The 17,773-nt window shown below is 44.2% G+C and overlaps 1 protein-coding gene across 1 annotated transcript in view; it reads left to right on the plus strand.

The window, feature by feature from the left end:
• LOC126419675 (otoferlin-like) overlaps positions 1-17,773 on the plus strand; it is a 468,560-nt gene that overhangs the window by 171,499 nt on the left and 279,288 nt on the right. Inside the window, exons 6-7 of the mRNA XM_050086891.1 lie at positions 8,811-9,023; positions 12,228-12,290. Coding sequence (XP_049942848.1) covers positions 8,811-9,023; positions 12,228-12,290 — 276 coding nt within the window. The remainder of the gene's footprint in view (positions 1-8,810; positions 9,024-12,227; positions 12,291-17,773) is intronic.

The following is a 17,773-nucleotide window of genomic DNA, read 5'->3' on the forward strand; positions in this document are numbered from 1 at the left end:
GTATAGGGTTCGTGTCAGCCTCTTCAGCATCAACTACAGTCTGAAGATGACGCATTGAAACCCCGAAACTAGTTGCTACAAAATAAATAAAGTCATAAGGTCGGCTGTAAGCTTTCCGTTTTCTCTCCTGTCAAAATGGTGGACATACAGAAACTCGATAAAAAAATTGTCACCTCCAAGAGACATCTCACTAACACCGTGTAAGACCACCTCTACCCTTGAAAATGACCTCAGTTTGGCGAGGAAGAGAGTCTACACGTTTCTTCGCACATCCCATATCCTCCTGAACCCACTCACTGTTGAACAGATATTGTACTGCTATTGAATTGTGCGCATACTGAGTCCTACGTTGCACACGCTGTTCCTGGTAGTTCCAGACTTTTTCCTTGGGACTACACAGTGTGTCCCAGTCCCGTTAGGACTGCTTTTGTGAAAATCCAAACTGAAATGCAATGTTGTGGTGAGATGCAGCGTTACGATCCTTGAAGTTGCAGCAGCACCTGTGTAGAAGCTCAGAGAGCAGCAGGCGTCCTGGCCGCGAATGTAACAGTGCGTGTCTGACACTCGTCGGAAAATGACGATGGAGCAACCAGGCAACATCAAATTTCGTGTTAAGTAAGGTAAGTCATCCAATGAAACATTTGATATGATGAATAGTGTTCGTGGTACCTCTTGTTTAAGTCATTCAAATGTTTTCCGGTGGTATGCTGTATTTCGTGACGGCAGGGGGAACGTTAAGGAGACACGACGAGCGTCAAAGGTACGAAACCGTGCAAAAAAATAGCTGAAGTCATGGCATCAGCTACACGTGTTTCTGCACGACTCATCGAGGAAGTGTCAGGAACACCGGAAATAATAGTGTACAGAATTTTGACCGAGAATTTGGACAACACGAAAAGTCTGAATGCGGTTAGGGCCGCACGCACTTTCAGGCGACGACAAACATGGCAGAGTCCAACATTGCAAAGACAGCTTAAAGGCAACCCAAAGTGATAGTAATTTGACGAAATCGATTGTAACTGACAATGAGACATTGCGTTTCTAATACGTGCCCCTTACAAAACGGCTGAGTGCAGCCTGGCTGAGCCCACAGAAGCCGGAGCCAAAGCAAAGGCGCCCGCAGAAGAGTCGTGCTAACCGTTTTCTTCTATTCCAAAGGTACCATTCACAAGAATTTTGTACCAGAAGGTCAAACCGTTAATTCTAAGTATTATCTCGGGGTCCTCCATCGTTTGTGTGCGAGAATTCCCCGAATTCGAGCCGAATACCGAGAGGTCGGCTCCTGATCGCTCCACCACGACAGCGCCCAGCCCACAAAGTGAAGATCATGCGCGAGATTTTGGTTATGGAACGGATCACACACCTGTATTACCCACCTTATTCACCCCGTTTTCCCCAGACGACTTCTGCTTCTTCCCTATATTGATGCTGGCAATGAAAGAGGGTTGTCCAGAAAGTAAGTTCCGATAGGTCGCGAAATGGAAACCACAGTGAAAACCAGAAACGTTTTATTTGCAACAGTTAGGTACACTATCCACCAACTTTCTACATAGTCGCCACTCCAACATCGAGTTTTGTCGTAGTGTTGCATAAACTTTCCAATATCTTCATCTTAGAAAGCAGCCACCTGTACTTTCGGCAAGTTATCTGCATTGGTCTGCAACTCGTTGTCTGTGAAAAAATTTTGTCTTCATAGCCAGCGGTTTTGTGAGCAGAGATAAGACTCAGGGGGAGCCAATTACGGACGGTATTGTGGGTGGTCAAACACTTCTCATCGGAAATGCTGAAGCAGCATCTTCATTGCCCCTCCAGTGTGCGCCAGAGAATTGGCGTGAAGAAGGAACTGCTCGACAGTTGTGATATGTGGGCTGCATGACACAGGCGAATTCTCTAACCAGGCCCGCATACTTGTTCGGGAGACGCTATACCCTACGCATCTTTACGTGCTCACTGTTCACTCAAAACTGAAAAGAGCGACGCAACACGATCGACGGGCATACTAGAGACATTGCCCAGCACATCTGTGCAAAGCTTAACCGGATTTTCCCAGTGGTTTCCATTTCGCGAGCGATCGGAACTTACTTTCTGGACAACCCTCGTTTACTAAAAGGCAAGCGAGATTAGGTTTTAAAGGCCCGTCTTACTAGAGACGGAGCGAAAGCTTGGAATGCTTCAGGGATGGGAAACGAAATCGGCCGTGCCCTTCCAAAGTAACATTCCAGAATTTGCCTGGAGCGATTTAGGAAAATCACGGGAAACTTAAATCTGGATGGCCAGATGCGAATTCGAAATTATATACTCTACAGATATTACGAAAAGAAAACCACACCTCTGTCAGCTCAGCATTTTGGCACTTTGAGCTCGCTCCGACCCATGTTTGATATGTAAAGACGAACTCAGTCACGCATATTGTTTGCAGCAATCAAATATCGAAAACCAGAGTGAGAAGCATAACGCACAAATGCAAAATTAGGCATAAAATGGAACTTGTACTTTTAAATTCGAGTAATGATTCTCAAATACACCAAATATTGACTTAATTGTACCAAGCTAAATTTAATTTACTTTTGTTGACTTCATAACTGGAGTTAGTTTCTTAAATGCGGATTTAAGTTTTCGGAGCTACGCAAAAGTTTTTATTTTACTGAAAATTACGTGCAGACATCAAATTCGCTCCTTCCATTCAACAATGAGATAGGCTGACGTTTTTTCTTCGTTCCTTTCTAGTGAAATAGGACCCTGGGCAGACTAGATGTAATACTTGTTTACCGACCACCCAGTAAGTTACATTCGTTCCTTTCTAGTGAAATAGGACCCTGGGCAGACTAGATGTAATACTTGTTTACCGACCACCCAGTAAGTTACATGCTGAACATAGTGCGGACCTCAGAGTCCGTAGAATTATCGTCATTGCTTAGTATACAAACATCTCCAATACATTCATCATATTGCTTTGACTACATTTAAGAAAGTTAACAACATTTAGACCACATGCATGGTGCAATATGACCTGCTATGTAGCATGACACTGTGTAACTTAATCGAAGAACAGAGAAAAAAGCAATCAGGGCCGGTTCGAGAACGTATTCCCACACAAGTGACGTGTCACTTGGCTCTTTCCCCACCTACCTCTTCTCGTGTGCTTTCCTATGTGTTAATTTTCGCCACTGAAGCGCCAAAGAAACTGGTATAGGCAAGCGTATTCAAATACAGAGATATGTAAACAGGCAGAATACGGCACTGCGTTCGGCATCTCATACGTAAGACAACAAGTGTCTGGCGCAGTTGTTAGGTCAGTTACTGCTGCTACAGTGGCAGGCTATCAAGATTTAAGTGAGTTTGAACGTGGTGGTTTAGTCGGTGCACGAGTGATGGGACACAGCATCTCCAAAGTAGCGATGAAGTGGGGATTTTCCCGTACGACATTTCACGAATGTACCGTGAATATCAAAAATTAGGTAAAACATCAAATCTCCGACATCGCAGCGACCGGAAAAAGATCCTGCAAGAACGGGACCAACGACGACTGAAGAGAATCATTCAACTTGACAGAAGTGCAACCCTTCCGCAGTTTGTTGCAGATTTCAATGCTGGGCCATCATCGAGCGTCAGCATGCGAACCATTTAACGAAACGTCATCAATATGGGCTTCTGGAATCGAAGGCTCACTCGTGTACCCTTGATGATTGCACGACACAGAGCTTTACGCCTCGCCTGGGATCGTCAACATCAACACTGGACTGTTGATGATTCTAAACATGTTGCCTCGTCGGACGAGTCTCCTTCGAACGTATGGACGCGGACGGGTATGGAGACAACCTCATGAATCCATGGACCCTGGATGTCAGCGGAGGACTGTTCAAGCTGGTGGAGGCTCTGTGAAGTTATGTGGCTTGTGCATTTGGAGTGATATGGGACCCCTGATACGTCTAGACACAACTCTGACAGTACGCACGTAAGCATCCTGTCTGATCATTTGCATCCATTCATGTCCATTGTGCATTCCGACGGACTCCGGCAATTACAGCAAGACGATGCTATACATCACACGTCCAGAATTGCTGCAGAGTGGCTCCAGGAACAATCTTCTGAGTTTAAACACTTCCGCTGGCCACCAAACTCCGTAGACATGAACATTATTGGGCATATCTGGGATGAGTTGCAACGTGCTGTTCAGAAGAGACCTCCGCCCCCTCGTACTCTTACGGATTTATGGACAGCCCTGCAGGATTCATGTTGTCAATTCCCTCCGACACTATTTCAGACATTATTCGAGTCCGTGCCACGTTGTGTTGCGGCACTTCTGCATGCTCGAGGGGTCCTACACGATATTAGGCAGGTGTACCAGTTTCTTTGTCTCTTCAGTGTATGACACACCTTGTACACAAATTTAGCGCTTCAGTACAGAATCGGTTACAGTAAACAGTAACTGTAAGATAAAATTATTTGTACTTTATATCACTACCAATAAATCCCACCTCTCCTCACTCACACTGAACGTCTCCGAAGAACTTAGCCGCGCGGAGTAGCCGAGCGGTCGGAGACGCCTTTTCACATTCCGCGCGGCTGCCCCCGTCAGAGGTTCGAGTCCTCCTTCGGGCATGCGTGTGTGTGTTGTTCTCAGGGTAAGTTGGTTTGAGTTAGATTAAGTAGTGTGGACGCTTAGGGACCGATGATCTCAATAGTTTGGTCCCCTAAGACCTTACCACAAATTTCCAGTTTTCCGAAGAACTTACACCAATCGCAAACGTGACTCCGATAACCTTATAGTTTCCTCTCAAATTTTGGATACTGGTAAGCTGCCGTGCATCTATCTACACACCCCACAAACCTTGCACGTGCATACCCTCCACATTCTCTGCCAAAGAAATTTCAACCAGCTCTCCCTCCCAGAGAATGAAGTCCGTCCCGACACTTGCCCACCCTACCAACCCTAAACCAACCCCAGCCATCCCACCTCATCAGGCTCGCTTTCCCTCCCCTTCCTACATTTCCCTAACTCTTTTTCCCTTGCACTTTTTTTCCTAACCCCTTTTCCCCATCATATTATACCCTCACCGATATGTCCATCCACTCCTCCCTTCTTGTTCCTGAACAGTCACTCCTACCAGTCGTCCATCCTTATACCGCTATCCTCCTGCACCTCTCAACGACCAGCCTTTTCTTCTTCGACAACCGTCTACCCATCCCAGGGAATGTATTTCAGGTTTTAGTGACAGTGAAGGGTTTCTCATAAAGATCATTGTTTTATATATCGTGCTTTAGATGTACTCTTGCTGCTTTTCATTTTACCCTGTTATTATTACTGTTTTCAAATTAAACATGAAGAAAGCTATTTTTCTTACATAAGAGAGGTAATCGGAAAGTAAAGTCTGACTGGGTGCGGAATGGAAACCAAAGTGACAATCCGATGAAGCTTTGCACAGATGTGTTGGGCAGCGCCTGTAGTATGCCAATTCATCGCGTCACATCGCTCTTTTCAGTTCTGACCGCACAGTGAGCACGTAAAGATGCCTAGAAAATTGTGTCTCCCGCCAAGTACACTAGTGCCCAAAATTAAAGCAACAAACCAAAATTTTGCAAGATTGTTTTATTTTTCCACAAAACAGTATAAACAGTTATAACAAAGTAGAAACAATATAAAGAATATGGAACGTAAACTTTACGCACAAATTCCGACAACTGGTTACTGCGCTTAGTATGGGGTGTGACCACCTCTGGCAGCACTTCAGGCTTGCCAAACGACGGGGCATGCTGTGAATGATGCCATCAATCTCATGTTGAGGCAATAATGCCCATTCTTCCTGCAGCGCTGCTCGCAAGTCCAGGCGCGTGATTGGTGGATGCTGATGTGATGCAACCCGTCACCCTAGTGCGTTCCAAATGGGCTCTATGCAATTCAAATCGGGAGAGCGAGCACATCATACCATGCGTGCAATATCTTCCGTTTCCAGGAAAACATCAACCACCCGTGCTCTATAAGATCGAGCAATATCGTGCAGCAATACGCAGTCTGGGCCCACAGACATTGCAACAACCGCACGTGAGGTCTCAAGATCTCGTCACGGTACCTGACAGCAGTTAAACCTTGCCGATTTAACCGTACACGTTCATGAAGAGGTGTTCGAATGGTCAACAAAATCCCTGCCCACAACGTTAGGAATCCTCCCCGATATGGGTCTCTCTCCACAATGTTTGAGTCCCGAAATCGTGTTTCACGTTACCTCCAGATGCTGTCCAGACCAAATCGGGACTCACCTGTGAAAAGAACATTGGCCCACTCTTCCAATCGCCCATGTGGCATGTTGACGGCACCACTCTAGACGGTATCTTCTGTGAAGACTCATCAGAGGTCTGCGACAGTAAAGGTCACTCTGTGAAAGCCTTCTGCACACTGTTTGCCTCGATACAACACGTCCAGTGGATGCTGCGAGGTCAGATGCCAGTTGCTGTGCAGTACTAAGGCGGTACCGTCGTGCTCTTACGGCTAGATAACGGTCCTCTCTTTCTGGTGTTCCTCGTAGTCGGTCCCGCCCTGGTCTTCGGGATATAGTTTCGGTCTCCATAAAGTGTCACCATATCGAAAAAACAACAGAACGATTCACATTAAGCCATTGGGCCACATCAGATTGCGACTGTTCTGCTTGCATTGTTCCCGTGGCCCTCCATCACAGAGAGCCTGGCAGGCGTCTTCTCTGTCCCCTATTGCACCGTCCGTGACTGTCTACATAGCGACTCCGTTTGACAGGTGCCCTGACGCCATCGATGGCTTGGTTTTCCGTTGATCGGAATGGCATCTTCCATTCAGGACACGATCATAAGGACATCTGTTGACTTGAAACTTTCCTAGCAAATTAAAACTGTGTGCCGAGGCGAGACTCGAGCTCTGGACCTTTGCCTGTCACGGGCAAGTACTCTACCAACTGAGCCACACAAGCAAGATTTAATTCCGCCACTACCTCGTTCCTACCTTCCAAACTTCGCTCAGTTAGTACACGTGCCCGCGAAAGGCAAAGGGCCCGAGTTCGAGTCTCGATCCGGCACACAGTTTTAATCTGCCAGGTAAGTTTCATGTCAGCGCACACTCCGCTGCAGAGTGAAAATTTCATTCTGGAAACATCCCCCAGGCATTCTGGAAACATCCCCCAGGCTAAGCCATGTCTCCACAGTATCCTTTCTTCCAGGAGTGCTAGTTCTGCAAGGTATGGAGGAGAGCTTCTGCGAAGTTTGGAAGCTAGGAGACGAGGTACTGGCGGAATTAAATCTGTGAGGACGGGTCGTGAGTCGTGCTTGAGTAGCTCAGTTGGTAGAGCACTTGCCCGTGAAAGGCAAAGGTCCCGAGTTCGAGTCTCGGTCCGGCACACAGTTTTAATCTGCCAGGAAAGTTTCATATCAGCGCACACTCCGCTGCAGTGTGAAAATTTCATTCTGGAAACATGTGTTGACAATTTGTACGATTATATCGTGAATTAGACACAGGACGGGGAAATAGTGGTATCTTGCTTTAATTTTGGTCACCATTTTATAAGGACCTGGCGAGAGACTTCGCCTGATGTCCTGTAGCCCACATAACGTAATTATCATGCGTTTTCTTGTTCATGACAATCTCTGACTCACTATGTAGGGGCAAAGAAGAAGTTCCTGCAGCGTTTTACGTGGAAAGTGTGTGGCCAATGCAGCCCGTAATTGGCTTCCCCTGAGTTTCATCTCTGCTCACATGATCCGCTGGTTATGAAGACAACACTTTGGCACAGACAGCGGGCTGTAGACCAGCGTAGATAATTAGCGGAAAGCACAGGCGGCTGCCTTCTATGATGAGGATACGGGAAAGTTAGTACAACGCTATGACAAGTGTGTAAGTCACAAAGGCGACTATGTAGAGAAGTAGCTGGGAGATGTAGCTAACTGATGCAAATAGCCGGCCGGGGTGGCCGAGCGGTTCTCGGCGCTACAGTCTGGAACCGCGCGACCGCTAAGGTCTCAGGTTCGATTCCTGCCTCTGGCATGGATGTGTGTGATGTCCTTAGGTTAGTTAGGTTTAAGTAGTTCTAAGTTCTAGGGGACTGATGACCTCAGAAATTAAGTCCCATAGTGCTCAGAGCCATTTGATTTTGTTGCGAATAAAACATTTTTTATTTTCACAGTGGTTCCCATTTCGCGACTAATCGGACCTTACTTTCCGAAGAGCCCTCGTATATAAAAAACATCCACAACTATCACCTTTACAAAAATTTTTAAATCGCTTGTAAATATCTCACCTTTATGTTAGTGTTTTTTCATCTCAGCTAGTTTCACTTGTCATTTGTCTGAAGAGCGGGTTTAATGTACCGCTAACAGCCTCCCACCTCCCTGCCTAGCCTATAGGGAGTGAGAGTGATGAAATAACAATAAAGGAAAAACAACCAATAAACCAGCATCTGTCCCGCCTGTTTCAGTATTTTGTGTTCGACTTCCACTAATCTCCAATGAAGCTCTCCTATAACTTGCTTGCCCTGCGTCTAATTGTAGCTCAGAGGCGTTAGTTGTCAACTGAGAGCGGCTCCACTTGGACGTTTCTTTTTACTCGGCGCTTTTTTGTACAAAAAGGAAGTGCGAGTAGTAAGAAATGGTCAAGTGGAGTGTCTCCGGTCCCACATCTTTGCACTAAGAGCAGACGGGAGTCGGGATGAAAGGACAATCACAGACGGAGACACTGTCAAAGGAAGAGGATCTCGGGAGAGAATAGGGCCGCCGCAGCGGCAACTGAGGCGGGACTTTAGTGCTGGCGCGGCGCGGCGGTAAGCTGGTGTGACGTACGGTTTGTGGCGCAGGGTGCGGCCAGGTCCCGGCCTCGGACGCCGCTGGTCAGCGCGTCGCCGCACGCGGCCGCGCTCAAGGCGCAGGACTTCCAGCTGTGCGTCACCGTCATAGAGGCCCGCCAGCTCGCCGGCCTCAACATGGACCCCGTCGTCTGCGTGCAGGTCGGCGACCAGCGCAAGTACACCAGCGTCAAGGAATCCACCAACTGCCCCTACTACAATGAGGTACGTCGCTTCTCCACCAGTTTCTTTTCTTCTGTGGTGACTCTCATCACCCTTCCAGATTAGCACCTTCAATCCTTCTCTTACATCGGCTCACGAACTATACTCACCAGTAGTTATACAGCGTAGGCCTCACCCGTAAAACACCAACAATAATAACTTTATAGTTCGATTTAACAGGTTCGCGCCGGAGCTGGGAATTGAGTTTCTCGTTGCGGAGCAGCAAGCGTGTTCATGCTTTCCTCCATGTGGCAGGAATGCTTTTTCTGTTTCTCACCTTAGCATAACGAACGTACTCAAACGCCCTAGGCTACTATTTCAATATTAAGTTCGTGCATACCTTCATAGCATTCTTCCGTAAGTTTAATAAACACAAAAGATACACATAACAGAGACTTCAGTCATCAACAACATACACTACTGGCCATTAAAATTGCTACACCAAGAAGAAATGCAAATGATAAACGGGTATTCATTGGACAAATATATTATACTAGAACTGACATGTGGTTACAGTTTCACGCAATTTGGATGCATAGATCCTGAGTAATCAGTACCCAGAATAACCACCTCTAGCCGTAATAACGGCCTTGATACGCCTGGGCATTGAGTCAAACAGAGCTTGGATGGCGTGTACAGATACAGCTGCCCATGCAGCTTCAACACGATACCACAGTTCATCAAGAGTAGTGACTGGAGTATTGTGACGAGCCAGTTGCTCGGCCTCCATTGACCAGACCTTTTCAGTTGGTGAGAGATCTGGAGAATATGCTGGCCAAGGCAGCAGTCGAACTTTTTCTGTGTCCAGAAAGGCCTGTACAGGACCCGCAACATGCGGTCGTGCATTATCCTGCTGAAATGTAGGGTTTCGCAGGGATCGAATGAAGGGTAGAGCCACGGATCGTAACACATCTGAAATGTAATGTCCACTGTTCAAAGTGCCGTCAATGCGAACAAGAGGTGACCGAGACGTGTAACCAATGGCACCCCATACCATCACGCCGGGTGATACGCCAGTATGGCGATGACGAATGCACGCTTCCTATATGCGTTCACCGCGATGTCTCCAAACACGGATGCGACCATCATGATGCTGTAAACAGAACCTGGATTCATCCGAAAAAATGACGTTCTGCCATCCGTGCACCCAGGTTCGTCGTTGAGTACACCATCGCAGGAGCTCCTGTCTATAAAGCAGCGTCAAGGGTAACCGCAGCCATGATCTCCGAGCTGATAGTCCACGCCGCTGCAAACGTCGTCGAACCGTTCGTGCAGCCGGCCGGTGTGGCCAAGCGGTTCTAGTCGATTCAGTCTGGAACTCCGCGACCGCTACGGTGGCAGGTTCGAATCCTGCCTCGGGCACGGATGTGTGTGATGTCTTTAGGCTGGTTAGGTTTAAGTAGTTCTAAGTTCTAGGGGACTGATGACCTAAGATGTTAAATCCCATAGTGCTCAGAGCCATTTTTTTTTTTGAACGTTCGTACAGATGATTGTTGTCTTGCAAACGTCCCCATCTGTTGACTCAGGGATCCGTTACAGCCACGCGGATAAGATGCCTGTCATCTCGACTACTAGTGATACGAGGCCGTTGGGATCTAGCACGGCGTTCCGTCTAACCATCCTGAAACCACCGATTCTATATTCTGCTAACAGTCATTGGATCTCGACCAACGCGAGCAGCAATGTCGCGATACGATATACCGCAATCGCGATAGGCTACAATGTAACCTTAAACAAAGTCGGAAACGTGATGGTACGCATTTCTCCTCCTTACACGAGGTATTTTGGCAATCAATGAAAAAGATATTCCATTTAATTAACTAGTTATAGAGATATGACGTATTAGGTTTATGCAGTAGCGCTCAAAAGTACTTTATATCAAGCCTTAGTTGCAGTTACATAAAGGTAAGCGTGTAATAGAAAAAAAAACTGCCAGTAGATTATTGAAAAGTATGTAATTATAATTCATCTAGCACAAAACTACATTTAGTTTATACAAAATTAATTTACATCAAAACAGAAATTACAATCTGCCTAGCTCAAAAGTAATTTGTATCTTTCATTATGTAAGTTGGTGATTGTAATTTCGTGAAAAGATTCCGCCGCAACGAAAAACTCCTTCGTTTTAATGGTGTCCATCCCAAATCCTGCCTCATGGCCGTGACACCCTCAACCCTATTTCGCGATAATACAAAACGTGCTGTTCTTTTTTGAACTTTCTCGATGTACTCCATCAATCCTATCTGGTAAGGATCCCAGATCGCTCAGCAGTACTCCGAGAGTGTACTCATGGCCTGCAGAACATCTTGTCTCACATCAAGCGAGTATGCTTTGTGTTTTGGCATGCTTCTAGTTGTTTCTACAAATAAACAAACACTGAATGCCTAATTTATATTTGTTAATGAACTCCGCTCCGCCAAAGTAAATTACAAAGTACTTTTGAGCTAAAAGAATATGTACTTATTTTTTTATTTTATGACGTTGCTTCTTTACTAGACATGTAACCACAGCGGGTGATGGAGTGACACAGTTAATACGCGTTACCCTGTTGTGACTGTATGCAAACAGCACTAACAACATAACACCGCAACCACAAAATACTTTAGAGCGCTACTGTAACTGTTTCCTTGGAGGGGAAAAATTTCAACTGTTTCAAGAAAATATAACTTTGAATCTAATTACAATTAAGAACAGACTTTTGAAATGCTTAGAGACATTACAGAACTGTACATACCGTACTTGAATTACAGTTTTTTACGTGATTTTTTTTAGGACACAGAGACTTGAAAGTGATTTTCTATCGCCGAGGGCACCGAAGCTCAGCGATGTTTTCCTGCAGTCTGACTTTTTGAGCTAGATCGCACAAGCCTCTCCTACATGACCGATTCTTCATTGACTTTACAAACCATCCTTAGATTTCCTTAATAATTACATTATGTGATATTTAAGAAAAACTACCGATTATAAAATTAGTTTACTACTACCGTTCTGAGGGTTTATCCCACTGATGTGTAGTCTACTAGCATGCGCTAGTTTTTCAGGATGTGCATTGAATGGTTCAAAAACTTATAAAAATCTCTTTCATATTTTCTCGGCAGCAAATCTTAGGATTCAATTAAGTATTCGTAACACAAAAAAGTAACTCTAAAATAAAACTGTTTGAACATCCTATTGTCAAAAAACTAACTTGTGTCTTGCTTGTTCCAGTATTTTGTGTTCGACTTCCACATGCCTCCAATCATGCTCTTCGATAAAATCATAACACTTTCAGTAAGTATACAGTCATGATTTTGCTCTAAATTTAATATTCAGTTATACTTTGGTACGAAAATTCAAGAAGCACATTACTTATATTGCTTTGTAAAATGAAATTGATTCTGCTCGATTATCTTTCATTAAATTCGATAATGAAAATTCATCTGAAGTATGACACAGAATTTTCTCACTCTATCTTTGTTATAGATTACGATAATAAAGCTTTAGACGCAAAATCCAGATGTGCGCGTAGCTGTTGATCTACTCCAATATTAACAAGGGGTATGTCTGAGTCAGACACGTCGAATCGATTCGGCTCATATTTGGCAGATGGATTGTGTACAACATAAAATGAAAGACTATAAGATATTTTGTCTCTATGTCACTCCAGTTTCTGAGAAAACCACACCTAAAGTTCATGACTCGTAATCGACTCAAAACTGACGGTATCGTTGGTAATTGAAAGTTGAGCATTTTTCATCATCATATGGAGGGTCCGCAAACGCGTAATTTCCTCGAAATCGAGGAAAAAAATCTTTTATGACCGGCGATTAGCTACCCATAAGAAAAACTCTGTTTAATGAAAGCGCCCCTGATGTAGAATGAGGAGATCAGTGTTTAACGTCCCTTCGACAGCGAGATCATTAGAGATGAAGCACAAGCTCGGATTAGGGAAGGATGGGAAGGAAATCGGCCTCACCCTTCCGAAGGAACCATCTGACATTTGCTTGATGTGATTTAAGGAAATCATGGAAAACTTAAATCAGGATGGCCGGACGCGGGTTTGAACAGTCATCCTACCGAATGCGAGTCCAATATGCTAAACACTACTCTACCTAGCTACTCCTTGGTGTAGGAACCAATGCATCTGGCTGGGGAGTAGACAATCTGTGTTCGATTCCCACATTCATTCTGCAGATTTTTTTTTCTGTATCGGCATTGGTAAGGTAATTAATCAGGAATAACAACAAGGTAGGTAAACAAATTTTTCAAACGACTTGGATTACTAACGAATCAAAATTTTAATCCTGGTTGCCTCACAACAGTGGTAGTTAACATTGTCTCTGCCGCCTACTAGTGGACGCTCCAGATTCCATGGTGGTGGTAGGCGGTAGGAGTTTTAAAAACCATTTTCCTTAGGTTGTCATAAATTTTGACATTAAGTATTTGGTAAGTAATTATTATTATTACATGCCTTAACTTGCTACAACTGTACTTTACAAATTTTATAAAATAAAATTACTTCTCTACTTCATCAATCACCATTACTGTGGAACGCGTGGGCGGTTAGAAAAATTTACTGGCAACAGAGATACTCGTAAAAATAGTGGGTGGTGTGTAAAAAAGGTTGATTACCCCTGTCTCAAAGTGACTCTTTTACTCATTCTATTACGTGTCCTCACTTTCTTTCGGACAATTACATGGATGTTATATTATCATCCTACTCGTGGCACGAAGGAAATCTAATGAATGCAGTCTTCGTGCAACAACACCGTTGTTTCTGGAAATTTGGCGGATATTGACTTGGTTTACATTTTAAAATACTTCTTTCTCGAGATTTAGTTTTAATGCATACAATAAAACCATCTGAATAAATGGTTCTTGGTATTTTAATTCTTTGTTAATCCGAGTCATTGAGAAAATTATTTGCCTACCTTGTTACTATTCTATATTGATTAGCTTATTAACTCTTCTGTTTCTATGAATATCGATAGGGAAAAATACACAAATTTAAAAAAAATTGCAGAATGTGTTTGCGAATCGAACACAGGTTATCTGCTTCCCAGCCACAGGCCGTGATAGCTACGCCAGCGGCGCTTTCGGTGACCAGCATTTATCTTACACATACATAAGCGACAGTCGTAGCAGCTTCTTTCCTCGATATCGAGGAAAATATTCATTTGCGGACCCCCAATGTTGTGTTGTTGTGGTCTCCAGTCCTGAGACTGGTTTGATGCAGCCCTCCATGCTACTCTATCCCGTGCAAGCTTCTTCATCTCCCAATACGTACTGCAGCCTACATCCTTCTGAATCTGTTTAGTGTATTCATCTCTTGGTCTCCCTCTACGATTTTTACCCTCCACACAGCCCTCCAATACTAATTTGGTGATCCCTTGATGCCTCAGAACATGTCCTACCAACCGGTCCCTTCTTCTAGTCAAGTTGTGCCACAAACTCCTCTTCTCCCCAATCCTATTCAATAATTCCTCATTAGTTACGTGATCTACCCATCTAATCTTCAGCATTCTTCTGTAGCACCACATTTCAAAGGCTTGTATTCTCTTCTTGTCCAAACTATTTATCGTCCATATTTCACTTCCATACATGGCTACACTCCATACAAATACTTTCAGAAACGATTTCCTGACATTTAAATCTATACTCGATGTTAACAAATTCATCTTCTTCAGAAACACTTTTCTTGCCATTGCCAGTCTACATTTTATATCCTCTCTACTTCGACCATCATCAGTTACTTTGCTCCCCAAAAAGCAAAACTCCTTTACTACTTTAAGTGTCTCATTTCCTAATCTAATTCCCTCAGCATCGCCCGACTTAATTCGACTACATTCCATTATCCTCGTTTTGCTTTTGTTGATGTTCATCTTATATCCTCCCTTCAAGACACTGTCCATTCCGTTCAACTGCTCTTCCAAGTCCTTTGCTGTCTCCGACAGAATTACAATGTCATCGGCGAACCTTAAAGTTTTTATTTCTTCTCCATGGATTTTAATACCTACTCCGAATTTTTCTTTTGTTTCCTTTACTGCTTGCTCAATATACAGATTGAATAACATCAGGGAGAGGCTACAACCCTGTCTCACTCCCTTCCCAACCACTGCTTCCCTTTCATGTCCCTCGACTCTTATAACTGCCATCTGGTTTCTGTACAAATTGTAAATAGCCTTTCGCTCCCTGTATTTTACCCCTGCCACCTTCAGAATTTGAAAGAGATTATTCCAGTCAACAGTGTCAAAAGCTTCCTCCAAGTCTACAAATGCTAGAAACGTAGGTTTGCCTTTTCTTAATCTAGCTTCTAAGATAAGTCGTAGGGTCATTATTGCCTCACGTGTTCCCATATTTCTACGGAATCCCAACTGATCTTCCCCGAGGTCGGCTTCTACCAGATTTTCCGTTCGTCTGCACAGAATTCGCGTTAGCATTTTGCAGCCGTGACTTATTAAACTGATAGTTCGGGAATTGTCACATCTGTCAACGCCTGCTTTCTTTGGGATTGGAATTATTATTTTCTGCTTGAAGTCTGAGGGTATTACACCTGTCTTATACATCTTGCTCACCAGATGGTAGAGTTTTGTCAGGACTGGCTCTCCCAAGGCTATCAGTAGTTCTAATGGAATGTTGTCTACTCCCGGGCCCTTGTTTCGACTTAGGTCTTTCAGTGCTCTATCAAATTCTTCACGCAGTATCATATCCCCCATTTCATCTTCAGCTACATCCTCTTCCATTTCCATAGTATTGTCCTCAAGAACATCGCCCTTGTATAGTCCCTCTATATACTCCTTCCACCTTTCTGCTTTCCCTTCTTTGCTTAGAACTGGGTTTCCATTTGAGCCCTTGATATTCATACAAGTGGCTCTCTTTTCTCCAAAGGTCTCTTTAATTTTCCTGTAGGCAGTATCTATCTTACCCCTAGTGAGATAAGCCTCTACATCCTTACATTTGTCCTCTAGCCATGCCTGCTTAGCCATTTTGCACTTCCTGTCGATCTCATTTTTGAGACGTTTGTATTCCTTTTTGCCTGCTTCATTTACGGTATTTTTATATTTTCTCCTATCATCAATTAAATTCAGTATTTCTTCTGTCACCCAAGTATTTCTACTAGCCCTCGTCTTTTTACCTACTTGATCCTTTGCTGCCTTCACCACTTCATCCCTCAAAGCTACCCATTCTTCTTCTACTGTATTTCTTTCCCCCATTCTTGTCAATTGTTCCTTTATGTTCTTCCTGAAACTCTCTACAACCTCTGGTTCTTTCAGTTTATCCAGGTTCCATCTCCTTAAATTCCCACCTTTTTGCAATTTCTTCAGTTTTAACCTACAGTTCATAACCAACAGATTGTGATCAGAGTCCACATCTGCCCCTGGAAATGTCTTACAATTTAAAACCTGGTTCCTAAATCTCTGTCTTACCATTATATAATCTATCTGAAACCTGTCAGTATCTCCAGGCTTCTTCCATGTATACAACCTCCTTTTATGAATCTTGAACCAAGTGTTAGCTATGATTAAGTTGTGCTCTGTGCAAAATTCTACCACGTGGCTTCCTCTTTCATTTCTTAGCCCCAATCCATATTCACCTACTACGTTTCCTTCTCTCCCTTTTCCTACTACCGAATTCCAGTCACCCATGACTATTAAATTTTCATCTCCCTTCACTATCTGAATAATTTCTTCGTCATCTGCAGAGCTAGTTGGCATATAGACTTGTACTACTGTTGTAGCGTGGGCTTCGTGTCTATCTTGGCCACAATAATGCGTTCACTATGTTGTTTGTAGTAGCTTACCCGAACTCCTATTTTTTTTATTCATTATTAAACCCATTCCTGCATTGCATTTGTATTTATAACCCTGTATTCACCTGACCAAAAGTCTTGTTCCTCCTGCCACCGAACTTCACTAATTCCCACTATATCTAACTTTAACCTATCCATTTCCCTTTTTAAATTTTCGAATCTACCTGCCCGATCAAGGGATCTGGTATTCCACGCTCCGATCTGTAGAACGCGTTTTCTTTCTCCTGATAACGACGTCCTCCTGAGTAGTCCCCTCCCGGAGATCCGAATGGGGGACTATTTTACCTCCGGAATATTTTACCCAAGAGGGAGCCATCATCATTTATCCATACAGTAAAGCTGCATGCCCTCGGGAAAAATTACGGCCGTAGTTTCCCCTTGCTTTCAGCCGTTCGCAGTACCAGCACAGCAAGGCCGTTTTGGTTAATGTTACAAGGCCACATCAGTCAATCATCCCGACTGTTGCCCCTGCAACTACTGAAAAGGCTGCTGCCCCTTTTCAGGAACCATACGTTTGTCTGGCCTCTCAACAGATACCCCTCCGGTACGGCTATCTGTGTCGCTGAGGCACGCAAGCCTCCCCACCAACGGCAAGGTCCATGGTTCATGGGGGGGGGGGGGGGGGGGACCCCCAATATGATGACCCCCAATATGATGACCCCCAATATGATGACGAAAAGAATGGTCGATTTTCAATTATCTGGCGACTCTCAATTTTGAGTCCATTGCGCGGTATGAACTTTAGAGGTGCTTTCTTCAAACAGGAGGGATGTTGAAACGAAATATCTAAGAGTGTTTCGTTTTAATTTGCACACAAGCGACCTGCCGTATATGAGCCGACTCGGTTGACCGTGTCTGAGGATTCCCCCTTGTATTTTCAGGGACATATCCAACCTTGTTTGTTATCCAGTACTATATTTCGTACTTAAGAAAGGAATTATTACCTAGAATACTCACCCGCCCC

This window comes from Schistocerca serialis, chromosome 1 (assembly GCF_023864345.2).
Source record: "Schistocerca serialis cubense isolate TAMUIC-IGC-003099 chromosome 1, iqSchSeri2.2, whole genome shotgun sequence".
Taxonomy (NCBI): domain Eukaryota; kingdom Metazoa; phylum Arthropoda; class Insecta; order Orthoptera; family Acrididae; genus Schistocerca; species Schistocerca serialis.